At 43.7% G+C, this 19,887-nt stretch overlaps 1 protein-coding gene across 1 annotated transcript in view; it reads right to left on the reverse strand.

The window, feature by feature from the left end:
- CHL1 (cell adhesion molecule L1 like) overlaps window positions 1-19,887 on the reverse strand; it is a gene marked incomplete at its 5' end in the record, with an annotated part of 151,987 nt that overhangs the window by 37,012 nt on the left and 95,088 nt on the right. Inside the window, 5 exon segments of the mRNA XM_081073319.1 lie at window positions 5,079-5,263; window positions 9,736-9,856; window positions 11,628-11,675; window positions 12,566-12,736; window positions 13,794-13,916. Of these exon segments, the coding sequence (XP_080929445.1) occupies window positions 5,079-5,263; window positions 9,736-9,856; window positions 11,628-11,675; window positions 12,566-12,736; window positions 13,794-13,916 (648 nt within the window).

Consider the following 19,887-nt stretch of genomic DNA (forward strand, 5'->3'; position numbering starts at 1 on the left):
CTGCAAATACAGCCAAGAGCAAATGAGCGGCTTGATGGGCCAGAATGTCCCCAGGTGATGGGCCTGCACCTCCAGGACACACCAGCAGGTGGCAGTCACGGTAGGGCTCAGCGCTGGGCTTGTGTTCCAACAGGGACTTTCGCGTGGATAACACATCTGCCATGCTAAAAACAGTTACCTGCAATCACTGCTTAGCTGCACAAGTTTCTAGCTCGATAACAGAAAATGGAGGAGGAATGAGCAGATGGAGCATTTATTGGTGCTTGCGACAGCTTATTTTCGAGCCTCAGCAAGGAGCCTGAAAATGCTGATATTTAAAAACATGTTTTTGAGAATTTTTAGTAAAATTAAAGTGCTCAGCCTTATTTGAAATATTTCTTCTTTAATGGCTTGTAGCATTGTATATCCGTATTCATATCTATCTATTTATCTAGGACCTTGATTTCCTAAAGATTTGTTTTGGAGGGGTGAGGGGTAAGAAGGGAGAGAAGGAAGCCTAAAAGCAATGTTTAGCTTTTTTGCCCTCAAAACAATGAAGGAAAAATATATATTTAAATTACTTCCCTCTTTCTGTGCCTAATGCTCCAATATTCTAATGCTGAAAGGTGGGTTCAGTACAGAACGAGACGTTTTTCTTCAGCGCAAACATTGCTGTCATGTCTTGTCACCTTAAGTACGTTACTATGTCAGGAGCGAATAAAAGATTTAAAGTGTGGATGGTTTGGGTAATTTGATTTCTAGAAAATTGCACAATACCTGCAGGTAGTAATTCCCATTAAGCGTTGCTTGTTATTTCCCCCAAGACATTTTTCAATTGCCATTTTTAGTCAAAAAGGTAAGTCTTCAAAGTACATGAATTTGCAAAATAAAAAATGTCATTTAAACCATTTTTTTAAACAAAGAAGGACAAAAGGGATTATGTAAAAAGAAAATGCCTATAAATTCACCAGGAAAACTAAAATATACAAACAACTCTGGCAAGTTCAAGTCCAACAAGAGAAGTATTTATTTTATAGGGCATGGACTTCATTGTTAAATCCCAAGTTAAATATCCCTATTCATAATCTACAACCTATAGTTTAAAATGCAACAGTCCAAATTATAAATTGTATATCACTCTGCGGGGAAGGGATTCTTTTATATGTGTGTACATTTCTGAGAGTATTGATGCTTTCCTTTTTTGCCTTTTTATGAAACCACAACAAATTAAACATTTGAGTTAGAAAAAAAGTTCCATGAACATGAAAATTGTCATATTTTCAATAGAAAACTAAGACTATTGCTTTTAAAGCATGTAAAAATGAGGAAATGTGAGGTACAGCATGATGACTAGTTAACAATCCTGCATTATACAGAGGTTGCCCAAAAAATGTACACACATTTTAAGAAAGAAAAAAGCTGTATTAAAATTGTAATATTCAATATATAACTATAACAAAAGATGAATACAAGTCATGTGTATACATATTTTTGGCACCCCCAGTATTTCTGAAAGCTGCTAGAGAGAAGATCTTAAAAGATCTCATCACAAGAAAAAAAATGTGTGACTATGTGTGGTGATGGATGTTAATTAGACATATTGTGATCATTTCACAAGATACACAAACATCAATCACTACGTTGCACACTTGCAACTAATATGTTACATGTCCATTATATATCAATGAAATCATAAAATAAAGGAGGTTATGTCATGATGACATTTCCCTAAATCCTCACGCATAATAAAATCGAGGTTTCTATTTCTCCTCTCAGCCAACAAATGTAATTCATTTCTTGGTGTCTGCCTTAAGCTCTGTGACTGTTAGAGCTGAACGGGGACTTCTGGTGTCACCTCCCCCAACCCTGTCACCTGCAGAGAGGACTGAGCTCAAGAGAGGGAAAAGAAAGGTTAAATGAAAAATTCTGAGAAAAAACACCATCGCGGAATCCTTTTCTTTCACGTATTATCCTAAGATATATGGTAACTGATGAAAATTACGTATGTTGAAAGTTTACTCACCTTGTCATAATTGTAAATTAAAAAATAAGATGATAAATTTATCTTATGCTGCTGAAAACTGAGATGCAGGTGTCTGCACATTTAGAATATAATAAGCAAGATAATTAGATTTTATCACTAGAAGGAAAACAAAATAAAACAGGGCATTAGGTACCTATAAAACTTATAATACAGAGGTCATTTTCTTAGTAACAGATTCCTATTAACTATCTATATTGTAAATAAATAAAAAAAGGTAGGTCCATCAAACTTGGATTTAATTGTAACTTTTTATAAGCAGATTTGTTATTTGAAAATGAAGCTTTCTTAAATACATCAATGACTGAATTGCATTTGAATTCATGACCTTTTAAAAGGCAAAACGAGTATGGACATGTAAGTACGTCCGTGCTTACTACCCTTACTGAAAATTCAAAAGTATTAAATGATTCAAAATAAAGATCGTTGGTGGGAATTTATTTTTAAATAATCAGTTCAAATGTGATTGTGGTTATATTTTGATTTCCGGATTTATAATGGTTTAGATGCCATTTTAATATATATTTAAAACATATTTTATATATTTATATTAATTTATAGATGTAATAGACTTATATTATGCGCAATATAATATAGAAATATATCATATGTAACATATTCTGTGTATTAATTTACTTTCAGATTTAATTTTTTTTAACTAAATGTACAATACTCATATTAGGGACCGCTGGAAAGGATGTGTGTAACCTGGTGAAACATCCTGGCTGTTTCTGCTTATACAGATGATAGAATTTAAAAAATGCAGTGTGTTTCCATGTTTAGGATGTTGTAGCTTAAGTTACAGAGTTTGGCTGCATTAGGAACAAGGAAGAAATAGGACAGAGAGAGAGAACTCCACAGGACTCGTGCCTCCGCGTGTGAACGAGGCGATTTCAGAGTGGGCTGGACCCCACAGTTCACGGCAGCACTGCTCTTTCCCCAGGCGGCTAATCCTGATTATTGAATCTTAGAGTCCAAGGAAGAGACAAAAGAAGGGGGAAAAGGAGGTTCAGGAAAGCAGAAGGAAATTGAATAAAAGTGGACTTACGCACCCATATGATTAATGGAAGTTATATTTATGCCGCTTTCACACTGAAAAAAAGGCTTCTAGAGCTCAGTGTGCTTCTCCCTTGCATGTGTGAAGAGCCAGCGGATGGCACAGCTGAGGGAGGGCACGTTTAGCAGTTTCTCATTAAGGGGAAGGATTAAGTGTTCCTAATGAAAACATCATTTGCATCTCAATAGTGCTAATAGCTGTTTTATGAATAGAGGGGACGATTTGTTCAGGAAACCTGTATTCCTGTGGAGTCCGATAGTCAACATTTCAAGTTGAATAATTTATTTTACATCCTTGACTTTCTTTTTGCAACCCTTGCAATTCTTTTGAAAGCTTCAGGCTTACAGTCAAGAAACCGTGGCCAGATTGTTAAAATATTCAGCTACCGTACCAATGCTGCAGCCATCTGGAAGGATTTCTAAGAGTCAGCAAGTTGGAGTCGGAGCAGTGAACAATTGGACACGTCTGCTTGGTGGGTTGTGTTTGTGCTGAGTGGGGAGGGGGTCACAGAACAACATCCTGTTGTGCGGGGCAGCCAGATTACAGAGAAATAGCAATGACGCCCAAACACACCGATAACGTAAGCCTCAAACTTCCTCCCTAGATTTCTCTAGGAATAATTTCATGGCAGACGAACACACAACCCTGTTCGCCGAGGCTGAGGCTCATGAAAAATCCAGGGCTTTCTCCATCTGGTTTTGCTCCTGTTGAACGGAAGAAAACGATTTTCCCATCTTTGGTTTTCCATTCTTCCTCACCTAACTCATCACACACGTTACGGGAGGGGTCCAGGGAACTGGCTGTTACTCCAAACAGCAGCATGACTGAAACAGTTGTCATTTGACGTTTGCTTGTAAGGGGAATTTGTGTCTTCACTTTCTTCCATTAATTAAAACTGTGGGCCCTGACATAGATTTCCTCGTGCAGGTTGAAGCTTTAAGAGGCAAGCTTCATTGGAATGTAAGTAGAAACCCTAGAGTGCCAGTCCCTGAATGGAATCCTGATAGGGACAATTTCCTCCCCCATTTAGGCATAAGGACCACCTGCAGGATCACTCTTTTAACTTGACCAATAGCGTCCATCACCCCGGGAGCAGGAGGCCTGGGGGTGATCAGACCCTCAGGAGCAGCCTGCGTCCACCAATTAATTCCCCGGGACAGGGAACCTTTGCAGGCAGGAGCAGCCCCAATACTGACCCGGGGTAGCCTCCCTTAAATGATGTCTCTTTGCCTACTTATTTCTTTCTATAGCCCACAAACAAGAGCCAAACCTCTATTGATCAGAGATAACTTGAGTATAATGTAGTTTTCACATCTTTTGATACAGAATTAATGTCTATACCATAGAGTCTATTCTTCCCCCATACGTCACATATTGAATACAATCTGAACACAAGATATGCATATATATATACACACACACATAAATAACACATGCATATATGTACATATATATATATATTTATCCGTCCAGGCAAGAGCTAAGGCAACAATATGTCTGACTCACTCATTTCACTGGTGAAGAAACTGAGGCGCAGGAAGTGACATAAAGTCACGGAGGACAGAGCGATTACTGCCAGGCTGGGAAACAGCCCACGCCTCCCTCCGGGCCACCGTAACGCTTTCTGCCATCGTAAACGTCACTTCTTTTAAGACCTGACATGATGCAGTGTCGTGTGTAAATGCCAATAAAAATACCTCTCACAATGTGATAGAGGACACTAGGTTTAATGACTGTTGAACAAATCGTGGAAGTGGCCTGTGCCAAATCCCTAGCACGAGATCTTCACTGCCATCTGTCCCTTCTATGTGGCTTTGTGCGGTAACTGACAAACCGGTTAACCGCAGTGTAATCTAATCCAGTGGCCACTCTGTGGTTAAATGTGGAAACGGCGTGCCTGTCTTAACACGTATGCTCTAGCGCTGTCGTTCCACTACATGTATGGACGCATATTTTTTTAAAATAGAAAACAAGTCAGTCACCATGGAACGGAGACCGTACCTTCTATTACAACATGGAAGTCGTGAGAGGCGGATCCCAAGAAGTTGGTGGCTCTGCATCGGTAAATTCCTTTGTCCCGGTAGGTGACTTTCTCGATCTTCAAAGTCTTGCCATAATTTTCTTTTGTTTCTCTTCCCTTTGGTAGATCACCACCCACTTTTTCCCAATCAACCTGTGGAGTTGGTCTGGAAAACAATTAATAAATGATACACACTTTTTAAAAGCCCAAACTGGAAAGGAAAGAACCCCCAGGGCACACCCCTCATTGTGTCACTGGGCCCTTTGGTCCCTGAGTTCTGCCCAGTAGCACAGCCTTCCTGGGTCACAGAGCTGCCAGCCACTAGCGTGACATGGGGGCTGGAGTCCAGCAGGCCTGCCCTTCAAACCCCCTTTTAATAGTCTCCTTCTCAGCACCTGTTTCTTCTAGTAAGAGAATTAACCACCTGTAAGCCGAATGGGTGCATTTAGTCGAAGGATGGATAACTGGATGCGTGGAGATAGTACAATGGGTTTCCAGTGTGAATCTCCCTGCGGGTGACTGGAAGTGGTCAGAAAGAACAGCCTTCTTGCCTGTATGACTTTGAAAACCATAATACAGGAAGACCCAACAGTAAGTCAGAGGGAAGCCCTGAGCCCCTCTTAGTCCTAATGAAGCTGATACTGGAGAATAGCCCCTCTGCCTCCCCACCAGGAGAGACCAGGGACAGCTGCACAGACCTGGCTCCCCAGGGGCTCTCTCACAGCTGGATGGTGGGAAGGGGTGAACCATCACCCCCTTGCTTAGAAAAATTAGACCACCCAATGGAAACAAAAAAGCCAAAACAAAAGAAAAACCAGTTGCTATCTTGTCCGTCACTGGGAGGGTGACTTCTCCACTCAGTAGGAGACACAGCAGAGGGCAATCCAGCCAACTGGGTTTCAGAAAAATCCCACCTCAAGAAACCCAGACCAGTGGATGACCGGGCCCTTGCTGTGTCTTGTGATTTCCAAATTATCTGGGAAACGTTGATGGCTGATCCTAACTGATGGTTTGTTTCTCCTCTTGGGTTGGGCTCTATACTGAGTGGAAGAAATTCAGTTTTGCTATTTATGTTATGCTGCTTTTTCTTCCTCACAATATTCTTGTTATTAACACTGTTAAGTTATTGAGTATGTTCTAAAGATGAGCATTACGATCATCCTTTTACCGGGAAGGATTCTGAAGCTCCAAGAAGTTAATTAATTTGCTTACGGTCATTAGGGTAATAAATGACATATTAGAATTTAAAGTTGTCTGACTCTGAACTTGTTTCTTTTATCATTATGTGCCATGATATTCATGCTTCCTCCACCCCCTTTTCCTTCCTAACTATATTCTCGGAGTATATGCATGCAGCCACATTAATTAGTTGTTGTTTAATAATTGCAGTTATCTCATTTGTCTGTTTTAATTATCCCAAATTGCTTGTATTGATAGGCCATGGTTAAAATAATACACTTATGCAAAAAAATATTGGAGGTGAAGCTGAAGGTCTTTTAACTTACATTTATAAATTATCATTTTTTTTCTCAGCTACAATTATTTCTTTACCTCTTCCCTCCCCCAAATCTCAGATACCTACCTGCCTTCTGGCCCAGAGCCACCTGCTTATACTGTCTGGGGCTCAGAGCCCATGGCATGCTCGGCTCACACGCAGCGGGGAGCAGAGCATTAGCTGTGGGTTTCCTGACGCAGCACCTAACAGGGTGTACAGCCCAAGTCTCCCAGCTGCTCCTCTGCACTCCTTCTGTCAAAATAGCAATTAGCCACATCCCGGCTGCTCTGGACCCCAGTTCCTCCCATCCACGATATTTTCATGAGTCCACGCTTTCCTCCTGCAAGTGTCTCACATTCTGCACGATTTTTTTTTGCCAGTCCTTGAAAATCAGCCTAATCCTCTAATACCTACCCTTAGAATAATAAAATAAAATGAGTATTTAAGTACCAGGTGAACGTGAGGCATAATTTATTCAGAAACACATCCATACCATTGCAAGAACGTCCAGCTATACTCACGCCACATTTTTTTCTTTCTCTCTTTTTTTAATGTAAGGGACATTTACTAACAGCGTTTGAATAATGAAGTTTTCAGGGAAAATACATTACTGAATCCATTTTTACATAGCAACATACACTGTCTCAACATCTCAAAGTTCCCTGCAGGCCCCCGTCCAGCCACCTTTCGTTCCTACACTGCCTTTGCTGACAGTGACATCTCCTGCCCTCAACTCAAACTGTGCTTAAACTCATGAATTTACAAAACGAAGAACAACGTGGGCCCAACAGTCAGCAGAGGAAGCGGCCCTGTCCCTTTGGTCCCAAGGAACCGTGCACAGGTGTGTGTGTGAGTGTGGGTGTTGGTGTAGGTGTAGGTGTGGGTGTGGGTTTGAGTGTGTGGGTGTGGGTGTATGTAGGTGTGGTTATGGGTGTCAGTGTGGGTGTGACTGTAGGTGTGAGTGTCAGTGTGAGTTTGAGTGAGTGGATATGCGGGTGTGGGCGTGAGCATGGGTGTGAGTGTGGGTTTGAGTGTGAATTTGAGTGTGGGTATGATTGTGTGAGTATGGGTGTGAGTGTGAATGTGAGTTGTAGGTGTGGTTGTGGGTGTAAGTGTGGGTGTGCCCGTGTGAGTTTGAGTGAGTGTGAGTGTGAGTGTGAGTGTAGGTGTGTGTGTGAATGGCCCTGGGTGAGCACATCCCACTCACGGCTCTGGGGAGTGAGCTTTCTCTCCTGCTTGCGAGGCACCACACCGTCTTCACTATGTGCAATGCCCGCCCTCCTCAGGGAATCTCTAGGAGGTAAAGTCCTGGACACCGGTTTCCCCGGGAAAGCTCCCTATTTCAATAGATTGTGTCAGTGGTTTCATTGTTACAGACCCGACTGGAATATTCCTCAGATTCAGAGACAATTCCCTTCTTTCCCCCTTCCCTTATCTGAACAGAACAGCTCCTTCGGTTGAAATGTGCTGGAATCAGTTCGATTTCGAGGCAGCTTAGGGGTTTGGAGACAGGAGGGGATTCCACCCCGGTGCTCTGAGCTTGGAGAAGTGAATTCAGGTGTCTGGCTGCCTTTCCCCAACCCGCCCCTGGGGCAGTCCTGCCCTGACACATGCGAGGACAGGACGGGCTAATGCATGTGATGTGCAAGGCACGTCCTGACGCCTTGTGAAGAGGACAGTGGCTCAGTGGTAATTAGCTTTGTTACTGCAGAAGGTTTGTGGTTTAAAAACTTCTGAGAAAAAATATTAAAGTACTCTAATGGCATCCGTGTGTCACCTTCCTCTGAAAGAGGACCGGATGAGACAGGTCCCCATGCAGACCCAGGTGACAGCTCTACTGACAATGAAGCAGGAGTCTCGTGTCCGAGGACGACACCTGTTTATGTCCACTTTTCTTGTACCCTGTTTCATGACATTGCGTTTTCTAAAAAGCACATGAGAACATTTCTATTATTTTGAAGACAACCCTGCATCTGCCAGCCAACTCTAGAGGTCAATTATGGCACTTAAGGGAGATGAGAAAAAAGAATTGCTGATATGTTCGCCCTGCCCAAAGAATCAATGAGAGCAGTGGCGAATCCTGCAAGAATGCGACTTCCACCACTATCAACACAGACGGGGAAGAACACCGGGGCAGGTGGCTGCCGTCATGACTCAGACTGAACCTGAGGCTTTCACTTGTCACGTAAAACAGACAAGCTTCCCGAAGCCAGGTCGTGGTCACTGTACATTGAGCTAACGTACATCAGCACCCTAGAAAATTTAAGACAGATAAGCAACCTGCGTAGTTTTGCTGGATGGAAAGCTTAGGGGTGGTAAAACCATTCAAATCTGCTCCTTTTCTTTATAATCCAATGTGAAACCACTCACTCAGAATATATGCTTAATTATGAACATGGTTTTTAAATTGTCACTTCCTGGTCCACGAAACCAGACGCCCAACAGGCGGAAGCCCTGAGCTTTCAGACTGATTGTGTGAACTCAGGTACAGGGGCCGTGGGGTACGTTCCATTCCCCACAGTGTTTCCAGTGGAGACATGGTGAATGCATGGAGGGATGGGGGTCGGGGAAAGGCAGCCCTGCACGACCAACTATGAAATCAGATGGACTTTTGACAGTTATTCATTAAACGCAAAAATCAGGACTTGACCAAATGAAGGCTCCCTAGGCTTTTCTTGGAGGATTTGGGAATTGGCACTTCTTTCCTAGATGTGAACTGTTACACTGTTATGTGGAACTCTCTTAAATTACGTGGTCTGGATACCCTTGTATGTGATGGGCCGCAGGGTGAAATGACAGATAAATGGGCTCCTTGGGGCTGAGAAGGGATGAGGCATTGTAGCAGACACAGGGGCCCCGATGCCAGTAGCAATGGGCTGACTGCCACCAGCCTCATGCTCTGAGGGTGGCACCCCTACAGACTGAGGTAAAGGTAACGCTGTCATCGCCACCTCCATTCACTGTATCACCAATTGACAGAGAGACCTAATTACAAACCCATCTCAGCCACAGCCTGAACCCCGTACAGCCAAGTGCTAATTACTTCCCCCAGAAATGTAGTAACACATCGTTTCTAAGGACGTCCTGACAAGTGTGTCTGCAGGCGCTCCCTAACCAATCGCTAGTTCTTTCCAGTCACTCACAGGCCTTCCGCAAAGCACTCCAGCAGCAGGGTGTCCCCTTTGAGGATGGTGACCGAGGACTCGGGGCCTCTGTCCGCAGGTGGCAACAGCAGTCTGGCTTTTCTCTGCTTGATGGAGTTTGCTGAACAGAAAAGAAAAATCTCCTATTTTTTCCAATCTAAGAGACTTAAAGTCTGTGGCACTAAACCTTTCTTAAGACATCCTTAAACGTAGGGACCTATGCATATATTTACATATATAGAGACACACAGACACATTTCACATATTTTAATGTATTTCCATTTCAGTAGACTCCACTCCTACCAAGCAGCAGGGGCTGTCTCTCACACGTGGTAAAAAGATGTAGCACCAAGTTTTATGAAGCTTTCGATTACCAAACCTCTAAATCCAGAAGGGCAAACGCGGTTCAAGAAAATGTGTTTCCTGATGAAAGCGCTTCAGGTAACAGATAGTCTCAGATTTTACATCTCCGCATTAATGCTAGCGGGCCCTGCCTGAGGCTGTGTGTGCACCTGTCTTTCCTTTAAGGCTCATGAGTACTGGATAGGCTTCCTGTCACAACACAATTTCCGGAGCCCTGCACGTACAGGCCCTGCTGCGGGCAGTGACTTTATCAGATTGTCCCCGGGACTCTGCTCCCAGTCTCAGGCTCCCAGGCTCAAAGGGAACGCTGTGGAGAGAACCATTAGGACCCACACAATCCATCTCAGATGCAGCAGGGAATAAGGACACTCCTACTGACCATGCAACTGCTGATGTCATTCCCAAACGTTCACATACATTGTTTTTCCCACTCAGAGTCAAGGTGATGTAACCTGATATGGAAAGAAAGAGCTGACAACCTGTTATCAGAAGGGAGGGATGGCAGGCTAGCTTCCTTCCAGGTGTGTGCTAATCGAAAAAGAATTGATGACTACGTATTACTGTATCTATAATCAAACTATAATTATATGATGTAATTAATATTCCATATTAATTATATCAAAATATATGTAAATAATATTAATATAGAAATATAGTTACATAAATTTTAAATGATTATTTTTATTGAGTGCTATAAAGACAATACTTATGGTTGTGTTATTGACATAAAAGAAAATAATGTTGGGGACAGGTGTATACTTCATCAGCCCACCTTCAAACTAGGGGTGTGCTGAGAGGACCCCCACTCAGCCCTGCAGATGCTGCCAGCATATTAGACATGGAAGTGAGGCCGATGGTCCCAATGACATAAAGAATATGTGCTGCATTCATGTAAATGATTCTTCTCATTGTGGAGAACGAGCTTACTATACACATAACTCAGGTTTATTCAGGCCTCGTCCACAGAACACCAGCTGTGGCAGACATTCTATGGAAAAAAGACCAACTATTTCCTAGACAATGAGTTTGGAAAATGCTCTAAACTATTCTTTCTCAGCAAGTTACAATGGACACTTCTTTATTAAGTATTCTGAGAAGTCTTGCAAGAAAACGGAGAAACCCAATGTTTTCTCCACAGCTGTTGACACTCAACCATTTCTTTTTCCTTTCTGCATGTCACAACCAACATCCGAAATGTCTATCGACAATGAGAGACATTTTGGGAGACTCAAAATAATCACTTCATTAACAATATATAGTTATATGTATGTGTGTATTTGCAGATGTTAATTATGTTATATGTAAACATATAGTTACATTTATATAGTTATGCATTTATAAGTAGCACGCCTTTGCATATATTTAGGAGGAGTGGTAATAGAGTCCTCTATGCTAAGGGTTTTTCAATGACAGGAATATTAGTATTTTAATTAACTTGCAAAAGTTAGAAAAACTCAAGTTTTAAGATGGCAATGAGCTACTAAAGGCAAAAATAAATGCCAACAACACTCTACACGTGATCAACTTACCCTTGAAACCAATGTCTGTGGATGAACCCGAGTCATTAGCATGCTTTACTGAAATAAAAAAATGGAAGGAAAAAACTCACAAACAAATGGTAGACGCTGATATCATTAAAGAATGAAAAGCCACAGTCTCCTCAGAAAAATTACAAAACGAGGTGCACCCATGCCTCAGTAGAACACCATCTCTGGGGATGTGGTCAAAAACGGCTTCGTCTTGAGCTAGCACAGACGAGCCCAAGTGGGGAGGGAGGAGTCACAGGTCCCCTGAATAGAGCGGAGGCAGCAGCAATGCTGGAGCGGGAAGGACCCTGACTCAGGCAGCGCACACACACGATGGCAAAACCGCACACAGGCTTGGACAATGGGACCGTAATGCCAAGGTCAGCTCTGCCAGAGCCAATTAGGCCTGCCCTGGATCTCATTGTCCTTTCTCCCCTATGACGTTTTCCCATTTGGGAACCCAGACTGGCATGTGCGAGTCGAGGGGAGAGAGAAGCAATTCCAGCTCTGTCTTTTGAGGACAGACAACACAGCTTGATGTGATATGAATTGTGCTATTGCTTCTTTTTCGTTTTGACTGTTACTTTCTTCCCACTTTAGGCCTGCTGGCTTGTCCACGACCACAGTAAGTGGAAGCCCGAGGCTTGCTTGGAAAACCCTGGACGACTGGTGTGCATTCGCCCTCTGAAAATGACTGGACCTGCAGCCCTCAAGTGAAATACACTCATACTGTGAACTGAGGTCTGCTTTTCTGGCTGCGATGGACAGACGCCTGCGATCGGCAGCGGCAGACATCTCTCATCTGGGGGAGGGCTCTGGAGTTGAACTAAACAAGGGCAGAAAATGCCAACCCAGCTTCTGCTTTGGGGCTTTGGCCCCAGGATGGTAGAGACAGGGCTGCATTCGGCACTGAGACAGGACGGCGAGTTCTCTGGACTTACAGCTGTTGACGGTCAGTTTCATGGGCATCTTCTGCACAATGGTTCTGAGCTTCGGGAAGGCGGCGAAGCAGCAGTAGTCGCTGCGGCTGTCTCTCTCCTCCACGTTGGCGAAGTACAGGTCTCCCTCCTGGCTCATGTACACGCGCTCGTCCTGCTCGATGTGCTCCAGCTCTGCAAGGAAACCCGTGCTGTTAAAAGGGGAGATAGGCCCTGCTTGTGTCTAATCTCCTATCACATCTTCTCTTTTACATTATTTTATTTCATTTTTCATGTCCTTTCTTCCAAGGCCTCACAAGTCTGGTCTTCCTGTAAGAGCAGCGAGTGAGCAAAAGGTGAAAAAACAAAAGACAACGACAAACCCCTGGGAGCGCAGTTTTCGCCATTGCCCAAGGACTTTCCCGGTGGGTGACCGGCCTGCGCCTTCTACCTGGCCTGACATGAGGCCTCCATGACACTCGATGGTCTGCACTGGCATCGCGGAAAACTGGCCCAATTCAGATAATGACCTAATTATGACTTTCGGTTTCTTAGACTACTTCTTTTAAACAGATCTCCCAAACGCTGTCTCTAAGATATTAGTGTCTCTTTCCTGGATGCGGCCTGGAAGGTTCTAGGTTGACTGGAGTCTGAAATGTTTGGCTTCAGTCAAGAGCAACTGCCTTGGCGTTCTTCCGAGCACTGCACTAAGAGTATTGTTTTCCTCTGGGGGCCACAAGGAGAAAACATGTAGGGAGCACTGCTAAAGCACACGCCAGAAGTGGACTTTACGAGGTGCTGGGTTTTAACTCAAAATCTTGTCAGTAAACTTTTCTGGCAAATGAAACAACATGGTAATATTAACTTCTGTGTGGGTCACTGTATGGAGTGGGTGCCACGTTAGCAGACAGAATCTAAAGCGAGTAACATGCTTGACATTGACATGGGTTCGATCCTGAAGTTAGTGGTTTGCAACACTGGAAGCATTTTCCTCAGACACTCGTCATCCTGTCAGCGGCCTCTGCTCTCTTCAGATATGACAAAACGAAGTGATAGATTTAGCTTATAATTGGTTTTCCAGTGTTTTCACGTACACCCCTAAGTGTATATGTAAAACTTGGAGCTGACTACAGGTGGATATAGTTTTAAAAATCTATTGGATTCCACATTGATAACCTTATATTATTTTTTATCTTTGGTTCTGCTGTGTTATCTGACATGATGCTTGCAATCAAAACAGAACGTAACTTACCGATATTCATCCAGTAAATGTGTAAAGGTGGGAGGCCCGTGGGGGGCTTGCACGGGAGGACAACAGGGTCTCCCTCCTCCACTTCCAAAGGGTCGATTTTTTCTTTTGGGAATTTTGGAACACCTGGTATAAAAAATCATTTTAACACATTATTTTAAAATTAACTTTTAATGTCAGAAGTAATATCTTAACACATTTATCTTTTTTAAAAAAAATAGAGCACTTTTAATAAATTCAACACCACAAATCTTGTTTCTCATTATCTCCCCTGTAGAGGAAAATACTACTAAGAAATTGAGATTTAAAAATACTTCTGCATGTTGTAACTAGACAACAAACGTTTTTGCTGTGCCGTCAATAAGGCGCTAATATGCTCTCGCAGCTTTCTGCACACAGAGGTGTGAGTTCTGGGTCACAGGACTTGCTCACTCAAAGGTCTGACAGATGTCGCATCCTTTTCTCTGAACAGTGTGACTTTTTAAGGTGGGTACATATTCTCTCTCACTTTACTGTGAAGCTTTTGAATGTGATTGGCAAATATTCCACTGAGAGCAAAACCAAACCTGTCACCTGCACCAGGAAAGCAAGCATATACAGCACCCATCTCCGTTCTAGCCTCCAACGGGCACCCAAGGTTATTATCCAGTGTAGCAGACACACTTCTAGTAACAAGTCCAAGGGTACAGACAGGTTCCTGAGAGCCCAGTCAGAAGCCAGCGTGAAATAACTATCCTGAAGACAAGTTAGCTGCTTCTTGTGACGGTGACTATCTCGCTGGAGCTCCCAACACACAGCAACCCTGAAAACACAGAACTTCCAGGCTTTCCACGCGACGCGCTGACAGTGACTTCTGACACTCATCGTCACGTGTCTCAGCCTACTATACGACAAAAGAAGCCCTGTGTACCTGGCACGGAGACGACTCGTGCAAACCTGTTTGGCCACAGGAGGATGTCCTGCAGGACCACCTGGGCGCCACCCCAGGCACCACCTCAAGGCCTGGCTGTGCGGCTTCAGGCCGCGTCGTCCCTTTCTGGGCCCTCTTCAGCTTCCCCTGGCTTCCCAGAACCCTCTGATTTCCTCTCTCTGGGATCCTCACAAGTGTCACCAAGTTCCTGAAGAGCAGGATGTTACAAACCCTAAGCGGTACAGTCCCACCTCGCCGACGGGCTGCACTCAGAGTAAAGGGAAGCCACGGCGTGGCGTCAGGACAGTTTCACTAAATCCTGACGGTGCTAAGGAACCACTTCAGTGAAGTGCCGGGGGCTTAACCACGACCGGGTCATGGAGCTCTGCAGAGGACCTTCCTGGCACCCAGGGAACACCGTCCAGTCTGCACGTGCTCTCCTACCTCTGTCGAGCCTCACACTGCACGGCCAGCGTGTTCTCCACGCAGACGAAGGGAAATCAGAGCACATGGAACAGAGCAGCAGGGGCCACGCCCAGGCCCTCCGGAGCCAGCTGCCTCCGGAGCACACCTACTGTGTGACCCAAACCTGCCACTTACTGTGCTCCAGGGTCCTCACTCATAAAGCTAAACCTGTGATGACACCTAATTCACCGACTTGTGTCAAAGTGTAAATAAACCATTTCACATAAATCAATTAAAATCGTGTCTGGCCTTCATCACCACTCACGCTGGGCACTGCTCAGATGCGTTGGCACTGCGTGGTCACAGCCACACGTGCAGACGCGGTGGGTGCAGGGACAGAGAGCTGTCTGCGCGCTGCTCCTGACTCACCCTGCAGCCCACAACCCGCCAACATCTGTAACTGCGTGCAAACACCTGGAATGAACTTAGGCAGAGGCGGCAGGAGGGGCCGGAGGGAAGAAACAGTGCATTTCATGCAGAACCTATGGCTTGTTTCATGAACTATCCCCTGCGCTCCCTGTGAACGGGCAACCTCCCTGTGCCAGGCAGCTTTCTGTGTTCTGACTTCACTTTGTGCAGTGCTGGTCGGCGAGCTGTGGAGTGCCTCGCGTTTCCCTGGACCGTGCCTGGCACACCGCGTAGGGCCAGGCGTCATTATCACGAGTGCTGGCAACGGAGCCCCGTGCTGTATCACCTCCATCCAGGTTCCGCTATAGAGAGATTCAACTTCCGATGGAGCACCCCACTGACCCACTCAGGACTAAGGAGCAGCCACGCAACCAATGAGAGCAAAATCTTCGGCCTGAATCACACCTTTAATACGCAAATTGCGCTCCGAACAAGGCAAACTGGCCTTGTCAGGTTGGCTGGCACACATGAGCAGAAGAAGGAGCAGGCGCTATGGCACCCTGCTTTTGCTGCCCGCCCCCGAAACCAGAGTGTCAATAGCCAGGCTATGTTGTCAGGAAATTGTCCTAAGGAAGCTACACAGATCAAAAACTCAGCACGTTAGAAATGCTCCTCGGTTTCGATCGAAACCGTCACATACAGGACTTCCTCCCTACGCCGTCATGTCTTAGATGATTTTAATCGTGAGTGGAAATTGCATTATTGTTTTACTCACTCTTTTATTCTTCAGCCCATGAGCCAATCGATCAATCAATCAGGGATGATATGCATTCGTGGAGCATCTACAAGGCAGTGCAGGAGGAGGAATAGGACAGCATGCGGTCCTTCTCATTTTTAAGCATCCCAATTAATAGACATGATGATCAAGAGTCTTCCAAACAGTAAGCGAGGACATCAACTGGTGAGTGGGTAAACAAAATGTATCCCATCCAAATAACTGGATATTATTCAGCAGTAAAAAGGGACCAACTAGTGACATGTGCTGTAAGAGTTACTGAGATGTTACAACATGAATTAACTGCAAAACATGCTAAGTGGATGCAGCTACATGGAAAAGGTCATGTATTGTATGATTCCTATTACACGGAAGTTCAGACAGGAAATCCACAAAGGCAGAGGGCAGAGTGGTGACTGCCTGGGGCTGAGGTGGGAGGGGGGCTGCCCACGGGTGGGAGGGGCATGTGCCCACAGGTGGGTACAGGAATCTTCTGGGGGTGATGGGAATGTGCTAATGCTGGGTTTTGACGATGGAGAAACTGTAAAATTTTATGAAAATAACTACTGATTGTGCACATAAAACAGGAAAAATTGATGATATGCAAATGATAGCTCAAAAAACCGTTTAAAAGTCACAAGACAGAAACCCAGTGTAAGCTGAGATGACCTAGGAATGCTCTGTGGAGATGGCCAAGCTGTTCTCTGACATCCCGGGGCTGAATGGGCGAAACAGGGAATTTATAGCATGGTTTCAGCTCCACTGAAGGCTGGCAGAATGAAGGCAAAACCAGCTTGTTACCTTCTGCCCAACCCCCTCACCACATCCGCCCACAGGTTGTACATTTCTTGAGAACAGCCCTTGCTTTGTCCACTGAGAGGCTGAAATTACTAGAGAAGTGGCTGGGCTGCGAGCAGGGCTAACAGACTTGTTGAATCATTCGTTGACTCGCTCTCCGTGCCACACCTTGGAAAACCCATTTATTTAGTTAAGCCATTTCCCTCATGTCTGAAAACAGTACACAGTATTTGTTTGGTTGTTTTTTTCCCTTTACTTTCCCTTAGCAAACTCAACGGCAATGTTGTCGAAAGTAGAAAACTGAAAGGCTTCTTTTGCAGGAGCACTGATTGGACGTTCAGCTGCTCTGCTCATGGTGGAACTCAGGTGGTAAAGCCGTTAAGGTTAGTGTACTGAAAACTTTAAAAATGAGAGATACAAATTTTAAAACTGGAATCACAAAGTCTCTAACAACATAAAAAAAGAATCAAATCTCTACAGTTAAAGAGAAGAATCAATTGATAAAGGTTGTAGAAAGCTTTAAATGGCCTCTGATTTATAAATTCCTAGGAATTGTGCTTGTGGTCCTGTTCAACATATAAATGATCACAGGAAGCTGCTCAGGGATGAAGTAATCTCAGGAGAGACTGGAAATGATGCATAAGAAACCTAATTGATTTTGCACTCTTCTCAGCAGCAGAAAAATGGGGCAATCACCCACGACACAGCACAGACCCAACTCTCACGCTGACAACAAGACCAGCCATTCCAGCCAGAATTATCCTGGCTTTGCTCACGTCTTCGTTCGGTCTGCTGAAAGCAGGATTAATATTTTTAAAAATCCTTTCACTGCAGAGTCGCACACTAAAACGTGTCATTTCCTTCTCTGCATAGGTCTAGCTGCTGCTTTTTCCTTGGTGTCTCCATAGCAACCACTAGAATTCAGGTTAGGGATCACCCCAACGCCTCGTCTTCTACAACAGATTTTTACCAATCAATCTCTCTCTCACACACACCTTATTTCAGTTAACTTATTTCAGGTAGGTAGATATAGGCAGATAGATGATAGGTGGATAGATGGATGGATAGATGAATGGATTAGATAGATAGATGGATGATAGATAGATAGATAGATAGATAGATAGATAGATAGATAGATAGATCTAGTTTTATGATTGTCAACCACAATTTTCATGGTAATATTTTCTGAATTGATTAACATTTCCTGTTGAATGTCACTTTAACCCCACACTCCTGAGGCCATTTCCGAGTTTATATGTCACTGCTCTGTCCATTACAATGCTATAATATCTTACTTAATAACCTGGTACATCTAGTTCAGGCAAATCAGTATGCTACACACTTATACTAATTTTACATATACAGAAAGATCATTTATAAAGTAACAAAGAATAAAAAGAACACCCTTTCACCCACCAGCCATTATACAAAAGGCATATAATATCAGCGTGACCTTTCTGTCTGCTGCAGCTCTATTCCCTCTCTATTCCATCAGAGGTAATTACACTTTGTATCAATGTCTTGTTTTTCATTATAATTTTACCACAGAATTATTCTGAAAAAGATATTTTCTTTTCACACATTATTAAAGTTATAAAATAAAATGATACAGTATGTATTCTTACAAGATTTGCTTTTGCTAATGTTCCAAAGGCTGAGCATTCTCATTGCTGAGAGGCATTTTCAGTCAGAAGGTACCACAGTCTATCTATTCATCCTACTGGGGGCGGGGCTCGCGGTTTCTCCAATATGTGCTTAACACAAACAAGGCTACAAACATTCCTGGTGCACACGGACCAGGGCACACGCACGTGAACAAGGAAATGGAATCGCTGCTCACAGGGGAGTGTCTTCAATTAAGGAGGTGACAGCATGTTTCCCACAGGCCAAGCAGTGGCCGAATGGCACATGGACGTGTGTCCTGGAAGCTGCATATTCCCACCTGAAGTAGCTGCTCTCAGACTCTGTAATAGTTCCCATTCTGTGGGATCAAATGCTTGTATCATGTGGGTTACAACTGATCTATTTCTGAAGTCGAATGATGTTGAGCACATTTTCATATTTTTATTAGTTATTCCAGTCTGGGGTGCAAGTTTTGTCTTTTCACCCCTTCATTTCTTTTTTTTTTTCTTAGAGGTTTGTTAAATTATTTATAAATACATAACATTACATTTAGTTATATTCATTGGCAATGCACTTTTTTCTGGGCTGTGGCTTATCTTTTCACTTTCTTCCTGGAGTCTTTCGATGACAGGATCTAAATGTAGTCAAATGTGTCTTGAATGATCTCCATGAAGATTTCACATGTCTTGTCTAAGAGTTCTTCCCCACCTCAGGTCATGAATACATTGTCCAAACCTTTTTCTACTTTTAGAAACTGTTTTCCCTTTAGTTAAGTCTCTAACCACCTGGAAGGAATCTTGTACATGAGGTGAGCCAGGACTCCAAAGAAATGTTTCTGTATGTGGACAACCAGTTGTTCCATACCATGTTGTTAAAAAAGGAAGGAAGGAAGGAAATCCATGCTAGCTCTTTCACACGGTTTGCAGATATGTGAGGGTCTGTTTCTGGGTTCTCTGTACTGTCCCATCGGCATGCACACAGCCAGACTGGCTGAATGACTAGAGTTATCTGGTAAGGCCAAGTACCCCTGATCTGTTTGTATTCTTCAAGAGAGTGTACAAAATTTGCCCATTGTTCCTCAAAAATACTGTCAATCACTTATTCACAATCCACAAACAGACAAAAATAACCCACAGAAAATAACCCATTTTTATTCATTATCCTGATATCAATTCACA

The sequence above is a fragment of the Rhinolophus hipposideros genome (genome assembly GCF_964194185.1).
Source record: "Rhinolophus hipposideros genome assembly, chromosome: 14".
Classification (NCBI taxonomy): Eukaryota; Metazoa; Chordata; class Mammalia; order Chiroptera; family Rhinolophidae; genus Rhinolophus; species Rhinolophus hipposideros.